Source organism: Mauremys reevesii, linkage group 10 (genome assembly GCF_016161935.1).
Source record: "Mauremys reevesii isolate NIE-2019 linkage group 10, ASM1616193v1, whole genome shotgun sequence".
Taxonomy (NCBI): Eukaryota; Metazoa; Chordata; order Testudines; family Geoemydidae; genus Mauremys; species Mauremys reevesii.
In genome coordinates this window covers 74,904,061-74,921,918 of record NC_052632.1, presented here as the reverse complement: position 1 = coordinate 74,921,918, position 17,858 = coordinate 74,904,061, and the positions used below count along the sequence as shown (strand labels likewise).

General features: G+C 44.8%; 1 protein-coding gene across 6 annotated transcripts in view; it reads left to right on the top strand.

The window, feature by feature from the left end:
* Positions 1-17,858, top strand: part of CARD11 (caspase recruitment domain family member 11) — a 182,769-nt gene that overhangs the window by 140,858 nt on the left and 24,053 nt on the right. For all 6 annotated transcript variants that reach the window (XM_039493158.1, XM_039493164.1, XM_039493163.1 and 3 more), the window contains 11 exons: positions 3,937-4,149; positions 4,830-4,967; positions 5,813-6,138; positions 6,908-7,087; positions 9,028-9,180; positions 9,657-9,782; positions 10,302-10,496; positions 11,159-11,338; positions 12,210-12,261; positions 13,405-13,520; positions 14,693-14,796. In XM_039493158.1, the coding sequence (XP_039349092.1) occupies positions 3,937-4,149; positions 4,830-4,967; positions 5,813-6,138; positions 6,908-7,087; positions 9,028-9,180; positions 9,657-9,782; positions 10,302-10,496; positions 11,159-11,338; positions 12,210-12,261; positions 13,405-13,520; positions 14,693-14,796 (1,783 nt within the window). The remainder of the gene's footprint in view (positions 1-3,936; positions 4,150-4,829; positions 4,968-5,812; positions 6,139-6,907; positions 7,088-9,027; positions 9,181-9,656; positions 9,783-10,301; positions 10,497-11,158; positions 11,339-12,209; positions 12,262-13,404; positions 13,521-14,692; positions 14,797-17,858) is intronic.

The following is a 17,858-nucleotide window of genomic DNA, read 5'->3' as shown; positions in this document are numbered from 1 at the left end:
GAATCCACAAAGACCTTTGAAATAGTTAGGACTAGCTGGAGGTTATTATTGGATTAAGATCTCCTGCGGTTAAAGAATATCTTGTATACTAAACACTGAAAGGAACAGCGGGAGAGCAATTCCTCAACTGCTGTGGGTAGTCTTATTTCTTTATGGCCAAATCACGGTTCAAGTCAGCCCAAGTTTGTGTATTTGCACCTGTGATTTGTGATGGATGCCAAAGTGTTTCCATGGTACTTAATAGTCTCTGAAGGTGTCAGGTTACAACTCAAGACGTGCTGGAATTGGATGCCAGAGAATGCTTAGAAAGATCAGATGCAATAAATGGTTACATATTTTTACACCTTTCAAGCACATTGAAATCTGTCATTTTTAATTGGTTTTTATTTTAAGTGAAAACAGCTTCTCTGCAAAGGTGTCAGAGGAAGGAAGGGTAGAGGCAAGGAATAATGCACTTCAGACATGCAGGAAGTGTGTGCTGCTGGAAGTCTCTTCTCCATTTAAAATGCTTAGCCATTAATGCAGTGAATTTGTTAGTTTTCATTGAACTTCAATTGACCTCCTCTGTTTCCTGACCAGAGCACCAGGGCTCCAGCCTCTCACTAGTATTTAATTCATTATAGAGTATTAGGTTAAATAGTAAGTTAAATCGACATTTGGTGCTGTCATAGAATCACCTTCAGTTTTTCCAGTGAACAGCTGGAATAATTCTATGGAAGACAATGGAGTTACTCCAGGCTCACACTCTTGTAAATAAGAACAGAATCAGACCCAAGGAATCCCGCAATGGCAAAACCCTGAGCTCCTGAAGGGAAGAGAGTGCTGTATTTTACTCACCAATAGCCCCTCTAATAGACCAAACAGCAGCTCTGAGAGGAGTCAAGGGCGTTTGTCACGCTGGACTTCAAAGGTGGGAGATGTAAAGAAAGAAGGAAAAGGCTCTTGTATGGAGACAGAGGACCACTCCTCTAGGATTTTTTTGATGGCTTCTGCATGTGTAGTAAATCCTTGTTTTATAATGAAGTTCTTATATTCCTAAATGTGGGGGATCTTGATGGAGGGTTTTTTTTAAATTCCTATGAAAACGTTTCCGCAATAGAGTGGTGTTGCTGAGTGAACTCCGCTCTTTGAATCATCTCATGGAGGAATCCCTCAGTGATGTCCCAAGGGAGCACTGGCAAAGAATGTAACAGTTCCTGATTCCGCAGAGCAGGCTAGAAGAGATTCTGGGGTGTTGTGAACTCCAGAGGAGAGTTTATATTGCTCCCCTTGAGGCCTAGCTCTGAGCTTATTGCGAACCTATCAAAAATCAAAGGATCTGGGGCACTGGGCTTTCGGATGCAAAAGACAAGCCCTGGGTGGATATAAGGGTGATCTTCTTTAGGTCCAAGCTTTGGTCCATATTTGGTTCATCCTCTCAAGGAAAAGGGCTTGACATTTAGCTTTAAGAGAATGAAAGCTAAGATACTCTTAGGCCTTGTGTGCCTGGAATAACTGTAGGGGGTTTTGGGGGGGAGAGAGGGGACATAACTACCGCACACACACACACACACACTTTTTTTTTTAATTCTCTGGCATTGTATCCCACACTTATTATTCTGCTTTGGAAGTGAACTACCACTATTCCAGAATGAGTTTTTCAGTGTAAAGTTCCTGTGGACACGTCTGTATTTTGGATGAACTGTTTCGCTTCGGGCAGTCCTCCCACTGCTGTCGAAACTGCATAGCTTCACATCTGGATTGTATGTCCTCTTGCGTGCCCTCTACCGCTTTGGGGTCGTTTTGACTGGATGTCATCTTTTCTTTTAAATGCTGGCACTCAGGCAAGTGCATTCCTTTGCAATTCCTGCTGGGGTGAGTTCACAGACCTGGTGCTGCATACCCAATATAGCAGCCATGCCCTGTGCTTCCTCGTGCTCTGAGCTGGCAGGTCTGGACTTCCTTGCCCTCTGGCAAGAATAGATCATCCAGGCCCATCTGAACAGCAGTCACTAGATGCAAGGAGAAACAAATGGAGGAGAAAGGGTAGTCCTGGGACATCAGGTCAGTGCTGCTACAAAACAAAAGAGCTCTGGCAAGAGACAAGAATGGGACCTCCGGTAATGCTCCCACTATCTGTCCATGCTATGAGGAGCTGGATTGGATTTTTGCAAGGGAGATCACCACCAAACCCCAGCATGAGGAGGAAGGCCTCAGACAGCACTGAAACAACTGCCAAAGGCACCCAAGTGACCACAGATGGCATCAACAAAGCAGTGTACAGACTCCTTCACTATAGTTATTCTGCATTAGTTCTAGCAGTAAAACATATTCAGAAAAATCTTCCTCACATAGACGAGGCATCAAATTTCTAGTTCCCCCAAATTTGAAGGTGCTTTCAGCCCCAGGCTTCATAGACCTAGAGGCTGGCTCAGCCCAGTGTTTGCCAGGCAGTTTTGCAGTTCCTGAAACTGGAGGCTGAGGAAGTCAGAACACATTGAAGAGAACTCTTCTGGCCCAAGAAAAATAGTTTATTGCTGTTGAGCTAATTAGTTACTGATTAAAAGTCAGTTACTAAGAAAAGTCTCATAAAGCAGAACTCTGTTCTCAGACCTGGAGAACAGCACATTGTTTTTAGATCACATCCTTTTAAAAGCTTCAATATTTGGCTTAAGGAAACCTCCTGGGTAGAGCCCCTAGCCTCCTTTTGTCCCTGGTGGGATTTCAGGGCTTGACAGGGTGCTTTGGGGATTGCTTGAAGTAGGGCCGCCCCTGGTCTGCAGTCTAGGTGGGGCTCTCCCAAGCACTACTGTGATATAATAATAGGAGGCTGCTGTTAACATCTTGAAGACAGGCTGAGTCCAGCCAGCGAGAATGACTAACTCTGACTTGATTGCTAAGCTTAGTGTGCATTATAGAAACATTTCAAATTCAGTGTACCTAGTGTTCCTATCTGATGCCTGGGAGATTTCTTTTGCTGTGTGCTGACTTACTTCGCTACATGTTTTCTCACCTCATTGTTGCCTGCCCTGTAACCTTCCCGGATGAGCTGGTCACCAAGAAAAAGTTGGCAGGAGACTGTTTAGCAACAGCTCAAATATTATGTGACCACATTTTGCATGAGTCAAGAATATTTTCATGCTCCGATGGTGTCACTCACATTTAACCCACTCATACACACACCAGTATGCACACAGGTACTTATGGTCATGCCCAGGCACTGATTCACAGACATCCACCATGTACTGCACATGCATACATCTACTTTTGGAAATTCAGATGCACTCACTTACATGTATAGCTGCACATTGCACATACACCTGAAAGAGTACATGCTCACATAGAATATCAGGGTTGGAAGGGACCTCAGGAGGTCATCTAGTCCAGCCCTCTACTCAAAGCAGGGCCAATCCCCAGACAGATTTTTGCCACAGATCCTTCGATGGCCCTCTCAAGGATTGAACTCTTAATCCTGGGTTTAGTAGGCCAATGCTCAAACCACACATCTGTAAAGCTGAGATAAACCTAAGTGGGAGAGGAGAGAGTGAATACCCCATAGTAGTTTTGTGACTGCATGTCTTTGTGCTGCTGAGCACTGCAAATTCAGGCCCCTTTCTTCCATTACACATCCTGCAGCACAGTAACCATTCAGAAGAGGAATTCTCTGACTTTTAGGGAACCATCATAGAGTTAACTGGGCTGCAGAATCATCGCTTGAGCAATATGCAATCGTTCACCGTCTAGCTAGAACCTCTCTAAGCTGTCACTTCTCAGATGAGCTGAAGACAGGTTGCACTTCAGCACAAACAGTTTTAATATAGGGCAATATCAGCATTCCTGAGAGCTGCAGCCGAGTTCATCGCATGTGACAGGGCAGCTCAGAATGGTAAACAGGATTGAAACCCTCCTAAGTCGGTGTGCTTCGTATTTATTTGCTGATTTGTTTCCCTTGCTAAGGAGCAGAGCCAGAAATGGATGACTGCCTAGAGATGCTGAAAGATGAGGAGGAAGCCCTGTGGGAGAATGTAGAGTGCAATCGGCACATGCTGAGCCGGTACATCAATCCAGCCAAGTTGACCCCATATCTGCGTCAGTGCAAAGTCATCGACGAGCAAGATGAGGATGAGGTGCTCAACTCGCATATGCTGCTCTCCAAAATTAACCGAGCAGGTAATTCTTTCCTGAACAGCCAAGACTGCACCAGTTTATGTGCTGCATTGCCAGGGTTGGGTTGACCTGGCCCCAGCATTGAATTAAAATCTATGAAGGGCTCGCTGTTCCCTTTAAGTTAGCTTTTTGGGAAAAATCGGATGTTCACGAAAATGAAGAGCTGTTTGGTAATAGTGACTATAGCCAAGCCTGTGTTGTACAGAATGATGTTCACCAAGTTTTCATTCCTACATTTGCCAGTACATTTCAGTTATGATAGGCAGCAACCACTGCTCTTTCACGCCTGGTGCCCAGATATCTCTGTCAATTGGGACTGGTCAGCAGCACCCCTTTGATCTGAGCATCACTTTTGGTGGAAAGGTTTGCAGTTCTGGCATTTCAGTACTGTACAGCATGGGCTGTGTTGAATACCACTGTCTTTCGAAGGCTCAGATCCAAATGCTACCTTCCCTACCCCATTCCTTCAGAGTAACAGCCCGCACAAACATGGAGAATACGTGGCAGAACTTCATGAGATCAGCTGCGCGCAGTGTGACAAGACTGGCTTTTCCACAGTGTATTTATGTGCCAGCGACTGTTAAATCTGGAGCGAGGTTGGCTTCAGGGTTGCAATATCTGATTATCCTGTTCTCAGTACTCCTGTGTCCTCCCTCATTGCACTATTTTTGGGTTGTCTATAGGCCGGCTGCTGGACATCCTTCATACCAAGGGGCAAAGGGGCTATGTCGTTTTCTTAGAGAGCCTGGAGTTTTACTATCCTGAACTCTACAAACTGGTGACGGGGAAGGAGCCCACACGGAGATTTTCTACCATTGTCGGTGAGTAGGATCAGTCTCTGAGGAAATAAGGGCTGGAGTCAAGACACGAGATAAGACTGATTTTTTTTTTCAGATGAGACGTGTTAATAAGGCGTAGTGACGGGTAGTAGCTCATTCCCACTTCTCACTCTCTGGTCTGGTACGGCCTAGCATTGACTAAGCTGTTGGTGAAAGCTACACGCCTGGTTGTTGGAGTGAAGCTGAAGAGCTTCAGTAGTAGTGCTACCCAGTCTGCCTCCGTTTCTAGAATGGCAGTCACTACAAGGTGCCTCACGGAAAGACATTAGGGACCAGAATCTCACCTCAGTTACACTGCTGTGAGTCTGGGGTAGCTCTGTTGAAATAGACAGAGGTACTCTGGATTTGCACCAGGGTAACTGAGGTCAGAATCAGGTCCAGTGGGTGTACATGAACCTGCTCCATCAATTCCAGAAACAGGTGCATGAATATGTGTGTATTCACCATTGTAGTATATATGCTTGTGTATGAGAATGTGTGTGAAGACTGAGTAGATGAGTTTGAGTGTACATATGCAGCTGCATATGCTGTCTGTGTGTACTCTGAACATGTACACGAATGAATATAAATATACGTATGTGTCTGTGTATAGTGACTCTATATATGATGGGGTGCGTATATGTATGATTGTACTGTCTATGTATGTATTTGTGTGTCTGCTAGTGAGTTTGACTGTGTCTGTATATTTCATTGTGTGTGTGTGTGTGTGTGTGCATTTGTTTGTTCCCCACCTGCGCTGTCTCAACTTTGCCTGAACCCACATTATTAACCTGCTCCAGAGCAGTGCCAGGGACCTTGGAGTTGATGGGCTGCTTGATTCTTTTCAGTGGAGGAGGGACATGAGGGTCTCACCCATTTCCTAATGAATGAAATCATTAAGCTACAGCAGCAGGTGAAGACAAAGGATGTGCAGCGTTGTGAACTCTTGGCCAAGTCCCGCCAGCTGGAGGATGACAGGAAGCAGCTGAAATTGAACAATATAGAGTTGCTGACCTTCCAGGAGAGATACAACAAGATGAAGGAGGAAAGGAACAACTACAATGACGAGCTGATCAAGGTGAAGGATGAGAACTACAACCTGGCCATGAGATACGCCCAGCTGAGCGAAGAGAAGAACATGGCTGTGATGAGGAGCCGGGACCTCCAGCTAGAGGTAAAAGAGATGCTCTGGATAGGTTTGGGTATAAAACACAGATGGAGCATGAAGTGTGGCAATTATGCTAAAGGTGTGTAGAACTCATACTTGCTTTGCTTATCCAGGTTAGAGGCTCACAGCATAATGAAATGTTATGCTGAGATGATGTTTATTAGGCCTGGCTGGCTGGGGTGGGGGGTAGAGGATCTATAAATTCAGCTTCAGAAATAGCAATAGAAGTCAAGTAACTTAGTTCGATTATTTTACCCGCCTCACGCGCGCTCGCTCGCGACGCTCCGCTCCCTCCGCCCGTCCGCCACCGCCGGTGGTGGGTGAGTTGGAGTCGAGGAGACGCGAGTTGAGTTCGATATATCGCGCTATGAGACGATATATATATAAACTCAAGAAATCGATTACCACACCATCGATATATGTGGTAGAGACATACCCTTAGTGTAAGATTCCCTGTGAAGGATGGGACTTCCCAGCCTATGGAGAAAGGAAAAACATTGTTTTTTTCAGCATCAATAATATATTGGGGCAGTTACCCAAGTATGCACTAAAATTTCATGGTGGATTATCCAAGGGTTCCAGCATACCATGCTAGCACTGTATTGAGCTGTTGGGAATTAACCACCCCAAGAGCATGAAGTCCGTGTTTTTTGTGCACTCAACTAGAGGTGAGGGTTTTCTTTAGAGAAGCATATACAGGGGCTTGATGTATTTTGGATAATCTTTTTTTTTCTGTCTCTCTTTCTGCATTTCATCGGTTCCTGGGGTGTCCTAGATTGACCAGCTGAAGCATCGGTTGAATAAGATGGAGGAGGAATGCAAGCTGGAGAGGAACCAGTCACTGAAGCTGAAGAATGACATTGAAAACCGACCCAAGAAGGAACAGGTTCTGGAATTGGAGCGGGAGAATGAGATCATGAAGACCAAAATCCAAGAGTTACAATCTATCATTCAGGTAAGCCAGAGAAGGAATTACGCCCCATCCTCTTACTCTCTGCCTTGAAATCAGTACACGCCCCCATTAAACTGGTGGGAAACGTGGGGGGAAGCTGTGCCCCCAAAACTACAATGAACCCAATCACAAAGTTTGCAAAGACCAAAAGGTTGTACAGCCCCAGCTTTCTACAGATTACCCCATATAAAACAGATGCACAAGCCAAAGGAATTCTTAACCTAGTAAAGCCAGATGCAAATGCAGGGCTGGATCCTGCAAGGTGATGAGTGTCTGCTATGAAGAGCTGAGCCCTCTCGATTCCTATTGAAATCAATGAGCCAAATCCTGGCTCTGCTGGAGTTGTTTTGCCCCAGCTCACCAATGGAAAACCAGTTTAGCTAGCTCCCCTAGCTTCTCCTGGTGTAGGGTCTGCATAGCCAGGCCTATGTCATCACCCAGGTTGGAGTAAGGGATTTGACTGGAGAAAGGAGGCCTGGTCAGAATGTTTCTGCGCTCCAGAAGTCACAAGATACTGAAACGACCTCCTGGTAGGTTATTGCAGAAAACTGCTCTAACTTGCACTGGGGGCTTCACCAAGGGTGGCCAGCTCCAGGTTTGGGGTAAGGGAAGGGCATAAAGGAGGGCACAGCCACCTTAGCCCCCCTTTTCTGGTGATGTACTAAGCAGGGCTTGGCAGCCCCCAGGATCTATCTCAATGTGAGGGTGCTCAGCACCTCGCAGGAACAGACTTTCCTTTTTCGAATGACACCTTGTAAAGATTCTCAACTCATTCTTATGCCAGAGCACTACTGTAGCCTCTCTGGCAGTGCCTAAAAAGTCTTAGGGCTTGCCTACCCATAAACCACTATGCCACTATAGTGCTTCATGGAAGACACTACCTATGCTACGTAGGCACTCCACCTCCCAGGGAGGCAGCAGGTAGATCGATGGGAGAATTCTCCCGTCGACCTAGCTCAGTTTCCACAGGGGATTAGGTCAGTTTATAACTGCATTGCTCAGCGGTGTGAGAGCAAAGTAGTTATACCAACCTAATTTCCTAGTATAGAGCAGGCCTTAGTTTTCTACAAGGCGAAGCTCAAATCTTAAAAAAGGTATAATATCTAAGCTTACTTTGAGACATAGTCTAATCTGAAGACTCGTATGCTGTTAAAAAATTAACATGATGATTACTAAGGAAATAATCACCAAAAAATAGCTACCTAAAAATGGGAACAAAACACTCCCAACATAACAAAAAGCCAACTTATTTTAGAAATACTTATTTTATTCAGTAATCAAAATGTCAGTGGACTTTCCAACTTAGTATAGGTATTTTTAAAATAAATTTGCATTTTCTTGCTTAAGTTTTTTGTCTTTGATTCCCGGTTTCTGTGGTTATTTTTGGACGCAATTTATTTCTCCCACAGTCATCTTGTTAATTTTAATTCCTAAAGGGGAAAAGAAAGTTTCTGGACATTGTAGAAAATGAAGTATTAGTTCTAGGCAGGAGCATTGGTGGCTCTAGGCATGTGTTTAATATTCATTAAGCATAGTCATGCAAAGTCTGCATGCTTTAAAAATTCCTCTGCATGTTTTCTTGGCCTCTGCTCCTTGGCAAAGGGCAAACTCTGTGCTCAGTGGGCTGATTAATAGAGAGAGGTTTTGAATGCAGGGCCTGGAGCAAAGGAGCGGCTGCTCATTGTCACTGCATCCAAAATGTATCCAATTATATCAGATCCAGTAAAAATAACCCCTTTTCCGTAGCCATTCTGACAGTGAGCTGGGCTTTGTTCAGCTTTCAAAACATTAACAAATATCCCACCCTTCTCCTACTTTCCGACTGCAATTTCATTTTCTCTTCTTTTTCTTCTACTGTCTGTCTGTGTCTTTCTTCTCCGCACCCCTTTGTTTCTCTCTTTCTCTCTCCTCCTGTCTTATATCTTTAAACGTTGTCCCCTCAGGCTGGCAAACGTAGCTTGCCAGATTCGGACAAAGCCATCTTGGATATCTTGGAGCATGATCGAAAGGAGGCACTAGAGGACCGCCAGGAGCTGGTCAACAAGATTTTTTATCTCCAGGAGGAGATCCGTCATGTGGAGGATCTGAGAGACAAGGTGAGAGAAAGACAGGACTGAAAGAGTGGGATCCGATCTCTTTGAGGGATCTCTGATTGCGGTGGCCAGTGATACCTGCAGGTGACTGCTGGTGGAGAAGTGCAGTAGCAATTTGGTTTGGTCCTCACTTCCCATCCTAAGCTGTTCACATGAATCTGTCTAGGGTCATCCAGACAGGGCAGGTGCAATTCCTTCAAACCAATTATTTTTGATATAGACAACATTCACTGCTGTGGGAGTAATTTACAACAAGACCCCATTAGCATCCGCTTGGACTGCGGCAGCCTGAGCTTCCTCACAGCCATGCCTTTTCAGCACGGAGCTACACTCTAGCCATATGTGTCTATGTCTTATGTAAGCAAATGAATAGGTTAGCGCACACCTGGAGATGAACAGGAATCTCCTCCGTGCAGCAGGGTAGCCCTCCCGATTACTTTGATGTACTGCTTTTATTGATTCGTCTGTGTCATTTGCAGTATCTTGAGGAGAAAGAAGACCTGGAATTAAAGTGCTCAACTCTGGGGAAAGACTGTGAGATGTACAAGCACCGTATGACCACGGTGATGATACAGCTCGAGGAGGTGGAGAAGGAGCGAGACCAGGTACGTCACATTTGAAGTGGGGGAAGTAGCAATGAGAAATTGGATCTTCTCTTTCTTCTGTTTCTGTTGGAAGCCACCTCTGGGAATTGAAGGTAATTGGACCCAAAGTGTCACTACATTTGTTACATATAGTGGTTGCTATTAAAAAAAGTAAACACTTGCTAGATAGTGGCATTTGCAATACTGCTGTTATCTACTAGTCTAAGCATAGGGAGATTATTCGAGGTTCTGTGGCACCTGCCAGTGGGTGCTGACTCTTTAATGGCAACACAGTAGGCTGCTTATTAGTGTCAAGGTTTTTGGTTAGCACTCTGCAACATTTGCTGCCAATTAAAAGTTGTCAGCCATCATCATCTTCAGTAATTGTATTACTGTAGTGCACAGAGGTCCCAACATTGTGCTAGGAGCTGCATAAACACACAGTAAGAGACAGTCTCTGTCCCAAAGACTGTGCAATCTAAATTAAGATGAGAAGCCATGTGGCGCACACGGGTAAGCAGTGTTTTCCTTCCTCTGCAGGCATTTCGTTCCCGAGATGAGGCACAGACCCAGTACTCACAGTGCCTGCTTGAGAAGGACAAGTACAGGAAGCAGATCCGGGAGCTGGAGGAGAAGAACGATGAACTTCGGATCGAGGCAGTCCGGAAGGAGGCTTGCATTGTTAACCTGGAGTGCAAACTCCGACGACTCTCTAAGGAGAACTGTCATGACCAGGTAGGGCCAGCGAGAGCTAGCTGTGCTCTCTTCCCTTCATGGCTCTGCCTCAGTTACAGCATGACGTAGAAGAGGATGGGATTTTATTTTTATTCCCTCTGTGAGCAGCAATGCTAGACTGAAAAAAGCAGTTGAGGGAAGTTTCTCTTCCATTCAGCTTCAATGGTGTGAGAAGCCCTCCAGGGCTAAGGGGTGGAACTTGGCTCTGCCACCCACATAGTCTCTCAGAGACTGGCAGTTCACTTCTGCTGAGCCTTGACAATAAATGGAAGAGGAGGAAATGTAGAGGGTGGATTGCTTGCATACTAGGGAAGGAAACTCCTAACAACTCTTTCTGAGGAGTGAGTTCTAATGAAGTTTGCAAATAGGTAAACTGGTTACGGGCCATGAACTAATGCTAAAGACGAACAGAAATTTCTGTGAATTTCAGTTTCAGTCTCTAGTTTGAGACCTGAACCACAATCTATTTGGTCAACAGACAGCGGCTGAACCACTTGAACTACAGGTATGTGGCCTGAACACCATGACAACTGAGAATGCAGGCCTCACTCGGTCCACAGGCAGCCCCGCCAGATGTACTAAAGGGAGGCCACAGAAGTGGTGCTAAGCTTTTGGCAATAGCCTTCAGCAAAAGGTCACTAAAATCTCTCTTTTATCTCTAGAGTTTACCAAGGAATCTGCCGGTTACTATTATTTCCCAGACCTTTGGTGCTCCTGGCCCCAAAGCCAATGGTCAGGAAGCAGATGACTCCTCCACCTCTGAAGAGTCAGCAGAAGACAATAAATTCTTCCTCCTTGATCAGTCTCGACTTAAGAGAAGAATGAACCTGAAGGGAATCCAGGTGTGTCCCAATCTGAGGCCAGAATTGTGTTGTTCAGATGGGTTGTGGAGGAGATATAGTCAGGCTTTTGGGGAGGGGGGGAAAGCAATCAGGTTTCACGGGACAATTGCTGCCCCCTTTTCCTCCTTCCCTATGCTCTCCATACTCGTGCTGCTCCTTTATATTCTCACCGTGGCTTCAATAAAATGGATCTTTGCCTCCTAATAGTAGTGAAAAAAGTACATCTTGAAAATTGGTTTAATGCCCTGAGCCCAGTACGTGTGGAATGGCTGATGGAAAATGCAGCACTGATGGAAAAGCTGGCATCGTCTGGAAGGAACGGTCGGAAGAAATGAGCAAAATTAGCTGGCTAATTCAGAATTACATGAAGCATGTCCTACCCATTCAAATATAAGCGGCAGCATGACTGAGGTCCTTGACTTCCCTGACTACTGGGCTGCCTGTGGCTGCCATTGCATTCATGAATTGTAAAAACCACCATCTAAGATTGGTATAGAATGTCTGAGCTGCTCTTTCTCTGTGTCCCCATCTGAATTCTCTCTGCCTTTCCTGACCTTTCTGAGCCCTGGCTGTCTTTATTGCTAGGAGCAGTAGAGGTCCATTTTTCCTTTTTACCTGGCAAAGGGAGGCTTCTTGTATGAGCAGCCTGTTTAAACCAGACACAAGAGACCAACTTCATCTTTTGTCATTCCCTTTGCAGAATATGGGAACTGCAGTGCATTCGGTGTTTAAATAACTCTTCTCCAGGCCCTGTTTGATGAGGGCACATAGGCTCTGCAGTGTGACAGAGGGGAAGGAAGGGAGGTGTCTGTTTTACAGTGAATGTGACACATATCCTGAGTTGGCTTGATTTCTGTCTTCTTTCTTTCAGCTACCACGAGCTAAATCCCCCATCAATACAAGCAAAGCATCAGATTTTCAAGGTCAGAGAGAGCACCAGCGTCCCTATTGCCTGTCTCGGTCTGTCTCACCTAGTCCATCTGCGTCAGTTTGTTCTAACAAACATGCCAACAGGGCGAACTCAGAACTAAACCCGAGAGACCCAAGCAGCAGTCTTCTTTTGCACTAAATGATGTTAATCGTCATTTTAAATTGACGAGAGGCTGCTGGTCACTTTATAGACTGCTTTATCCTGTCCCATAGACGGTTTCAGCTTTCTAGCTACTTTTAACTGTCATCTGCTATCTGATTATGATTTTAAAAAGGACAAAATTAGACCTACTTTAAAGATCATCACACCATTCTCCTGCTTCTGAATATTGATGGAATCTTTGAGTAGGAAGGGCCCCTAATCTACTGGGTCATCTAAACAGTCCCCTTATCTGTTGGCAAGCTGGAGTCCATTTTTAACTCTAATCCCCTGTTGATATTTATTTGTACATATCCATCAGTTAGCTGTAATCTCACCAAATTATCATGTATATCTTGGCTGTCTGAATTTTCCTAGTGCCCTGCATTTAACTAACAGACACTTAACAAAAAGAAACGGTTTGAGCCAGGAATATGTGCATTATTTGTTATGTGCAGGCAGCATGCTCAGCATTGTACTGAGTAGAATGGTAGAAGGTAGAAGAAGAGATTGTCACTGCTCCATGCCTACATGTTAAGCAGACAATCAGTAGAGTTCAGACACATAGTATGTTAAATGAGCAGATGGATTAATCTCCACCCATGGAGCAAATGACCAGCTCCAGCTCATTTAAGTTTTTATATAAATAAGACATTTCTTTAACTGGTGGATTAATGTTCATGAACCTCATAGGAGAAACGTGTTTTAAAGAGGGAGTTGAATGAGGGGCTCCCCAGAAGTGTGCACATTCCTGGTTTAGCGCATCTCCCAACAGGAAAGGGTGATGGAATCAGAAGGCAAAGGAGAGCTTCCTCAATCTCCCATTCAGTAAAGAGAATGAAGGAGCAGACAGAAGATAAACCTGAATGGGTGGAAAATCCTACCTGTTGTTGGGAATGTGAGGAAGAGTTTATACTAAAGAGGATCTAATATAAATATCTCTGCTGTCTGTCTCCCTCTCTGCCTTTGCCTTTGTCTCTGTCATTTGTGAGCACAGCAGTCAGAGCACAGGATGAAGATGGGGCTGATGCCAGCAGCAGCCGCACAGACACCAGTTCCTCCAATCCTGTTTCCATCAATAACTCAGTCAGCAGCTGTGAAGTTGGCAAAATTGTAAGGAGCCTTCGGGTGCCCCTTGTTTGTCTGTGACCTTCCCTGTAATGTGATTCAGAGCTCCCACAACCCAGCACTAGTTCTGCACTAGCTGCCCAGCTGTGATCAAACTCAGGGCCCTGTGACGAGCTCCCTAATCCTTTTTACCGGCATTTTATTAGAACCATGTTATTAACCTTTCCCAAAATCACATAACTGGCTTATGTTTATTTAAATATATTTCAACAGGACTTCACAGGGTATTTACAGCCTCTCCATATCTCATCTCTCCATTTAACACTTAGTGTAGGAGGTGGAGAAGTTTCTTCAAAGGCTGCTTTGTAATTGATTTTAGTGGAACATTTGAAATTGTATTGGAGTTTCTCATGCCCTTCATGTCCATAAGCAGCAATGGGTCAGAGAAGGGGCACAGCTAGCAGCTGGTAATTTCTGCACACACTAACCAATCCGTTTCTGCAGTAGCCCCATAATCTCCCAAGGCAGACATGCCATTATACACAATGTGAGCACTGGCACAGCAGGGATAGTTAGAGAGAATGATTTTGCAGAGTGTTAATAAAAGATCTGATGAAGAACAAAACACCTTGCCGGAGCAAGGTAAGAAATGCTGCCCCCAGGAAATTAAAAACTATAGCCTAGACTAGCCAGTGGGGGACCCTCTGCCACTCATAATAAGCTCAGCTGCCTTTATAGGGATACCCTTTGGACTGTTAGTCAGATACACTGATGAATTACACTGTCTTGATTACAGTGCAGTTTGGAATAGTTTACGAACTGGTGTTATTAGTTTATTTAGAATGAGCAGACATGTATTTTCCTTCTTTTTCTGTATCCTCTGGTACATGTATTCACAATGCAACATATGTCCCACTTAACAAGGTTAAAGCTAAAACTCTGCAGTGAATCAGCCACTTGCATTGCCACATAAGACCATATCATGTCTATACACAATGCACGCACACACACACACACACACGCACACACACACACAGAACATTTGGAACATACAGACGTGTGCTCATGTGCATGGGGCTCTGTGACCATGGAATGAGTTTGTCCTAGTCCATATTAGATGGAGACTAGCAGTAAAGCACCAACACTGATGACTTTTCAAATGAGAAATGGATATGACACTTAACATGGATTTTCTTTCTTTCTTTTTAAAATAAAAGCAAACCCTGAGAAATCGCAACCACAGTATCATGTCCACCACTCCAGAACCTCCAGGAAATGACTCAATAGTCCGACGGTGCAAAGAAGATGCTCCTCATTGCAGGTGGGTAGCTGTGTTGGTGAAAGATGGGTAGAAAACGCTGTTAAGGCTAGAGAACTATGTCTCCTACCCCTTTTAGTCCTTCCCCAGGGCACCCCTCAGGTGACTGGCCTGGCTTCCCTCACCTCATTCTGGGTGGAACCCTGTGGTCCAGCCAGACTCAGACTGGATGGACAACTCCCTGCCATGTTAGTGACACAGGCCCAGCTTGGTTTTGGCCCCTGTAAGAATTTTCCTTGGGGAGCCTGTGACAAGCATATGTCTGCAGTGATACAGAAACAGCATCATCAGAACAAAGCTTTCTTTATTCCTTTTTCAAAGTACATCGAACCCAAGGTTAAAACAATAAAAAGCCCCTACACGCATGGGTAGGATTGCCTCTCACACATTCCTGGAGTAGAGGACATTCTGGTATTTCTGGGAACGGCATGGACCTGCCCTCGCTGGCATGACCCTACCCCTCTTGTTGTGACCTCATGTGCATGGTGCGGGCCAGGTCACACCGCATGGGGGTGCCATTTTGAAGAGCGTGCCACCCTGCCCTTGCTGGCATGACTTCTCTCACACAGTGCATGCGACATCGCACTGGCAGAGGCAGAGCAGTGCACTCTTCATTATGTCGTCTCTCATCTGATACCAGACAAAACGACGTCTGGTTTAGTCTCAGTACTGGACGGGGGACAACGATTTAGAAAAGCAGGACGAATGGCCTGTTTATGCATGGCTATCATTACACCTTTGTAAATTCCCCTCAGCCCAGCTCTCTCCATCTCTGGCAGGAGGAAACAGACTGACTGTGCTGCAGTTTCTACAGCATTTGCTAGCCTGATAGCTTTTCACTGACACACTGTGAGCAGCCTCTCCTAGCTCTCCCAACCCGCCGCCCTTTTCTAAGGTCTTTGAGGGGAGGGTCCCCCTTGATTCCAGGCTTTAAGCTTGGGAAGAATAATCCATTCCAGTCTGGATGGAGCCAGGTACGGGGGTATTCCCCAACAAACCTTATCTGTGTCATTGTTTTACCAGTCCTTCTCGGTTCCTTTAATTAAACTCCAGAGGAAGTACCTCCATTGTAACCAAACACACAGAAGCCTGCACCATATTCATAACAAATAGTACAGATACTGCTGATGTGCAGTTTAAGTTCAAACTTCCTTTTAAAAAAAAGAAAGCAGAAGTCCTGGGACCTGACCTTGATATGTGTTTGTATTGGATTGTAGCACCCCAACTGCTATTATTGTTGTCACATCAAATATTGGTCTTTTATGAGGAAATGCAAAACACTGGTGTTCAGGACACACAGTGGAAATTTTTTTAAACGTTATTTTTATTATTTTTATATAAAATATAAACATATAACGAAACAAAACATATATCAATGCATGCACAACATGGAAATACCATATAAATAATACAATTCAGTGTTTATTATTTGTAAAACCTGGAAGAAACAAACCAACCAACCAACACAAACCTGAACCCATAGAGGTCATGCAGGGCATTAATTTTTAAATGACTATCTAGATAAATAAGTGAGAACATAACCTCTGAGTACTGGGGACTAGTATATACTGAACTGCTAACAAATGCAATAGTTTCATGTGTGACCAATTTTTTCCAAGCATTTCTATTAGACAGAGTCATTTTTTCCATTAATGCAGTAGCGGAGAGCTCACTAAGCCAGTCTGTGTATGAGGGAGGAATTGCAGATTTCCATTTTCTCAAAAGAACTCTTTGGCTACTAAAATAGTTACTGCAATCCATTTCTTCATGTTAACTGGTAATCCCAACTCATCCAGCACTCCTAAAATCAGTGGAAATTTTAAAAAGGGGGAAATCATAGAATCATAGAATCTCAGGGTTGGAAGGGACCTCAGGAGGTCATCTAGTCCAACCCCCTGCTCAAAGCAGGACCAAACCCAACTAAATTATCCCATCCAGGGCTTTGTCAAGCCTGACCTTAAAAACCTCTAAGGAAGGAGATTCCACCACCTCCCTAGGTAACCCATTCCAGTTCTTCACCACCCTACTAGTGAAAAAGTATTTCCTAATGTCCAACCTAAACCTCCCCCTCTGCAACTTGAGACCATGACTCCTTGTTCTGTCATCTTCTACCACTGAGAACCGTCTAGATCCATCCTCTTTGGAACCCCCTTTCAGGTAGTTGAAAGCAGCTATCAAATCCCCCCTCATTCTTCTCTTCTGCAGGCTAAACAATCCCAGTTCCCTCAGCCTCTCCTCATAAGTCATGTGCTCCAGCCCCCTAATCATTTTTGTTGCCCTCCGCTGGACTTTCTCCAATTTATCCACATCCTTCTTGTAGTGTGGGGTGCAAAACTGGACACAGTACTCCAAATGAGGCCTCACCAGTGCTGAATAGAGGGGAATGATCACATCCCTCGATCTGCTGGAAATGCCCCTACTTATACAACCCAAAATGCCATTAGCCTTCTTGGCAACAAGGGCACCCTGTTGATTCATATTCAGCTTTTCGTCCACCGTAACCCCTAGGTCCTTTTCTGCAGAACTGCTGCCCAGCCATTCGGTCCCTAGTCTGTAGCAGTGCATGGGATTCTTCCGTCCTAAGTGCAGGACTCTGCACTTGTCCTTGTTGAACCTCATCATATTTCTTTTGGCCCAATCCTCTAATTTGTCTAGGTCCCTCTGTATCCTATCCCTACCCTCCAGTGTATCAACCACTCCTCCCAGTTTAGTGTCATCTGCAAACTTGCTAAGGGTGCAGTCCACACCATCCTCCAGATCGTTAATGAAGATATTGAACAAAACCGGCCCCAGCACCGACCCTTGGGGCACTCCACTTGATACCGGCTGCCAACTAGACATGGAACCATTGATCACTACCCGTTGAGCCCGACCATCTAGCCAGTTTTCTATCCACCTTACCGTCCATTCATCCAGCCCATATATACAGAAGTTAAGGTTCTTTCTAAAATGTTAACTTTGGTACATTGCACAAAAGTAGCATTTTTAGTTCTATTTTTCTCCTTCAAATCTAGCGTATTACATTTTCGGTTGTTTCATTACATGTTTACTGTAAAATGTACAAC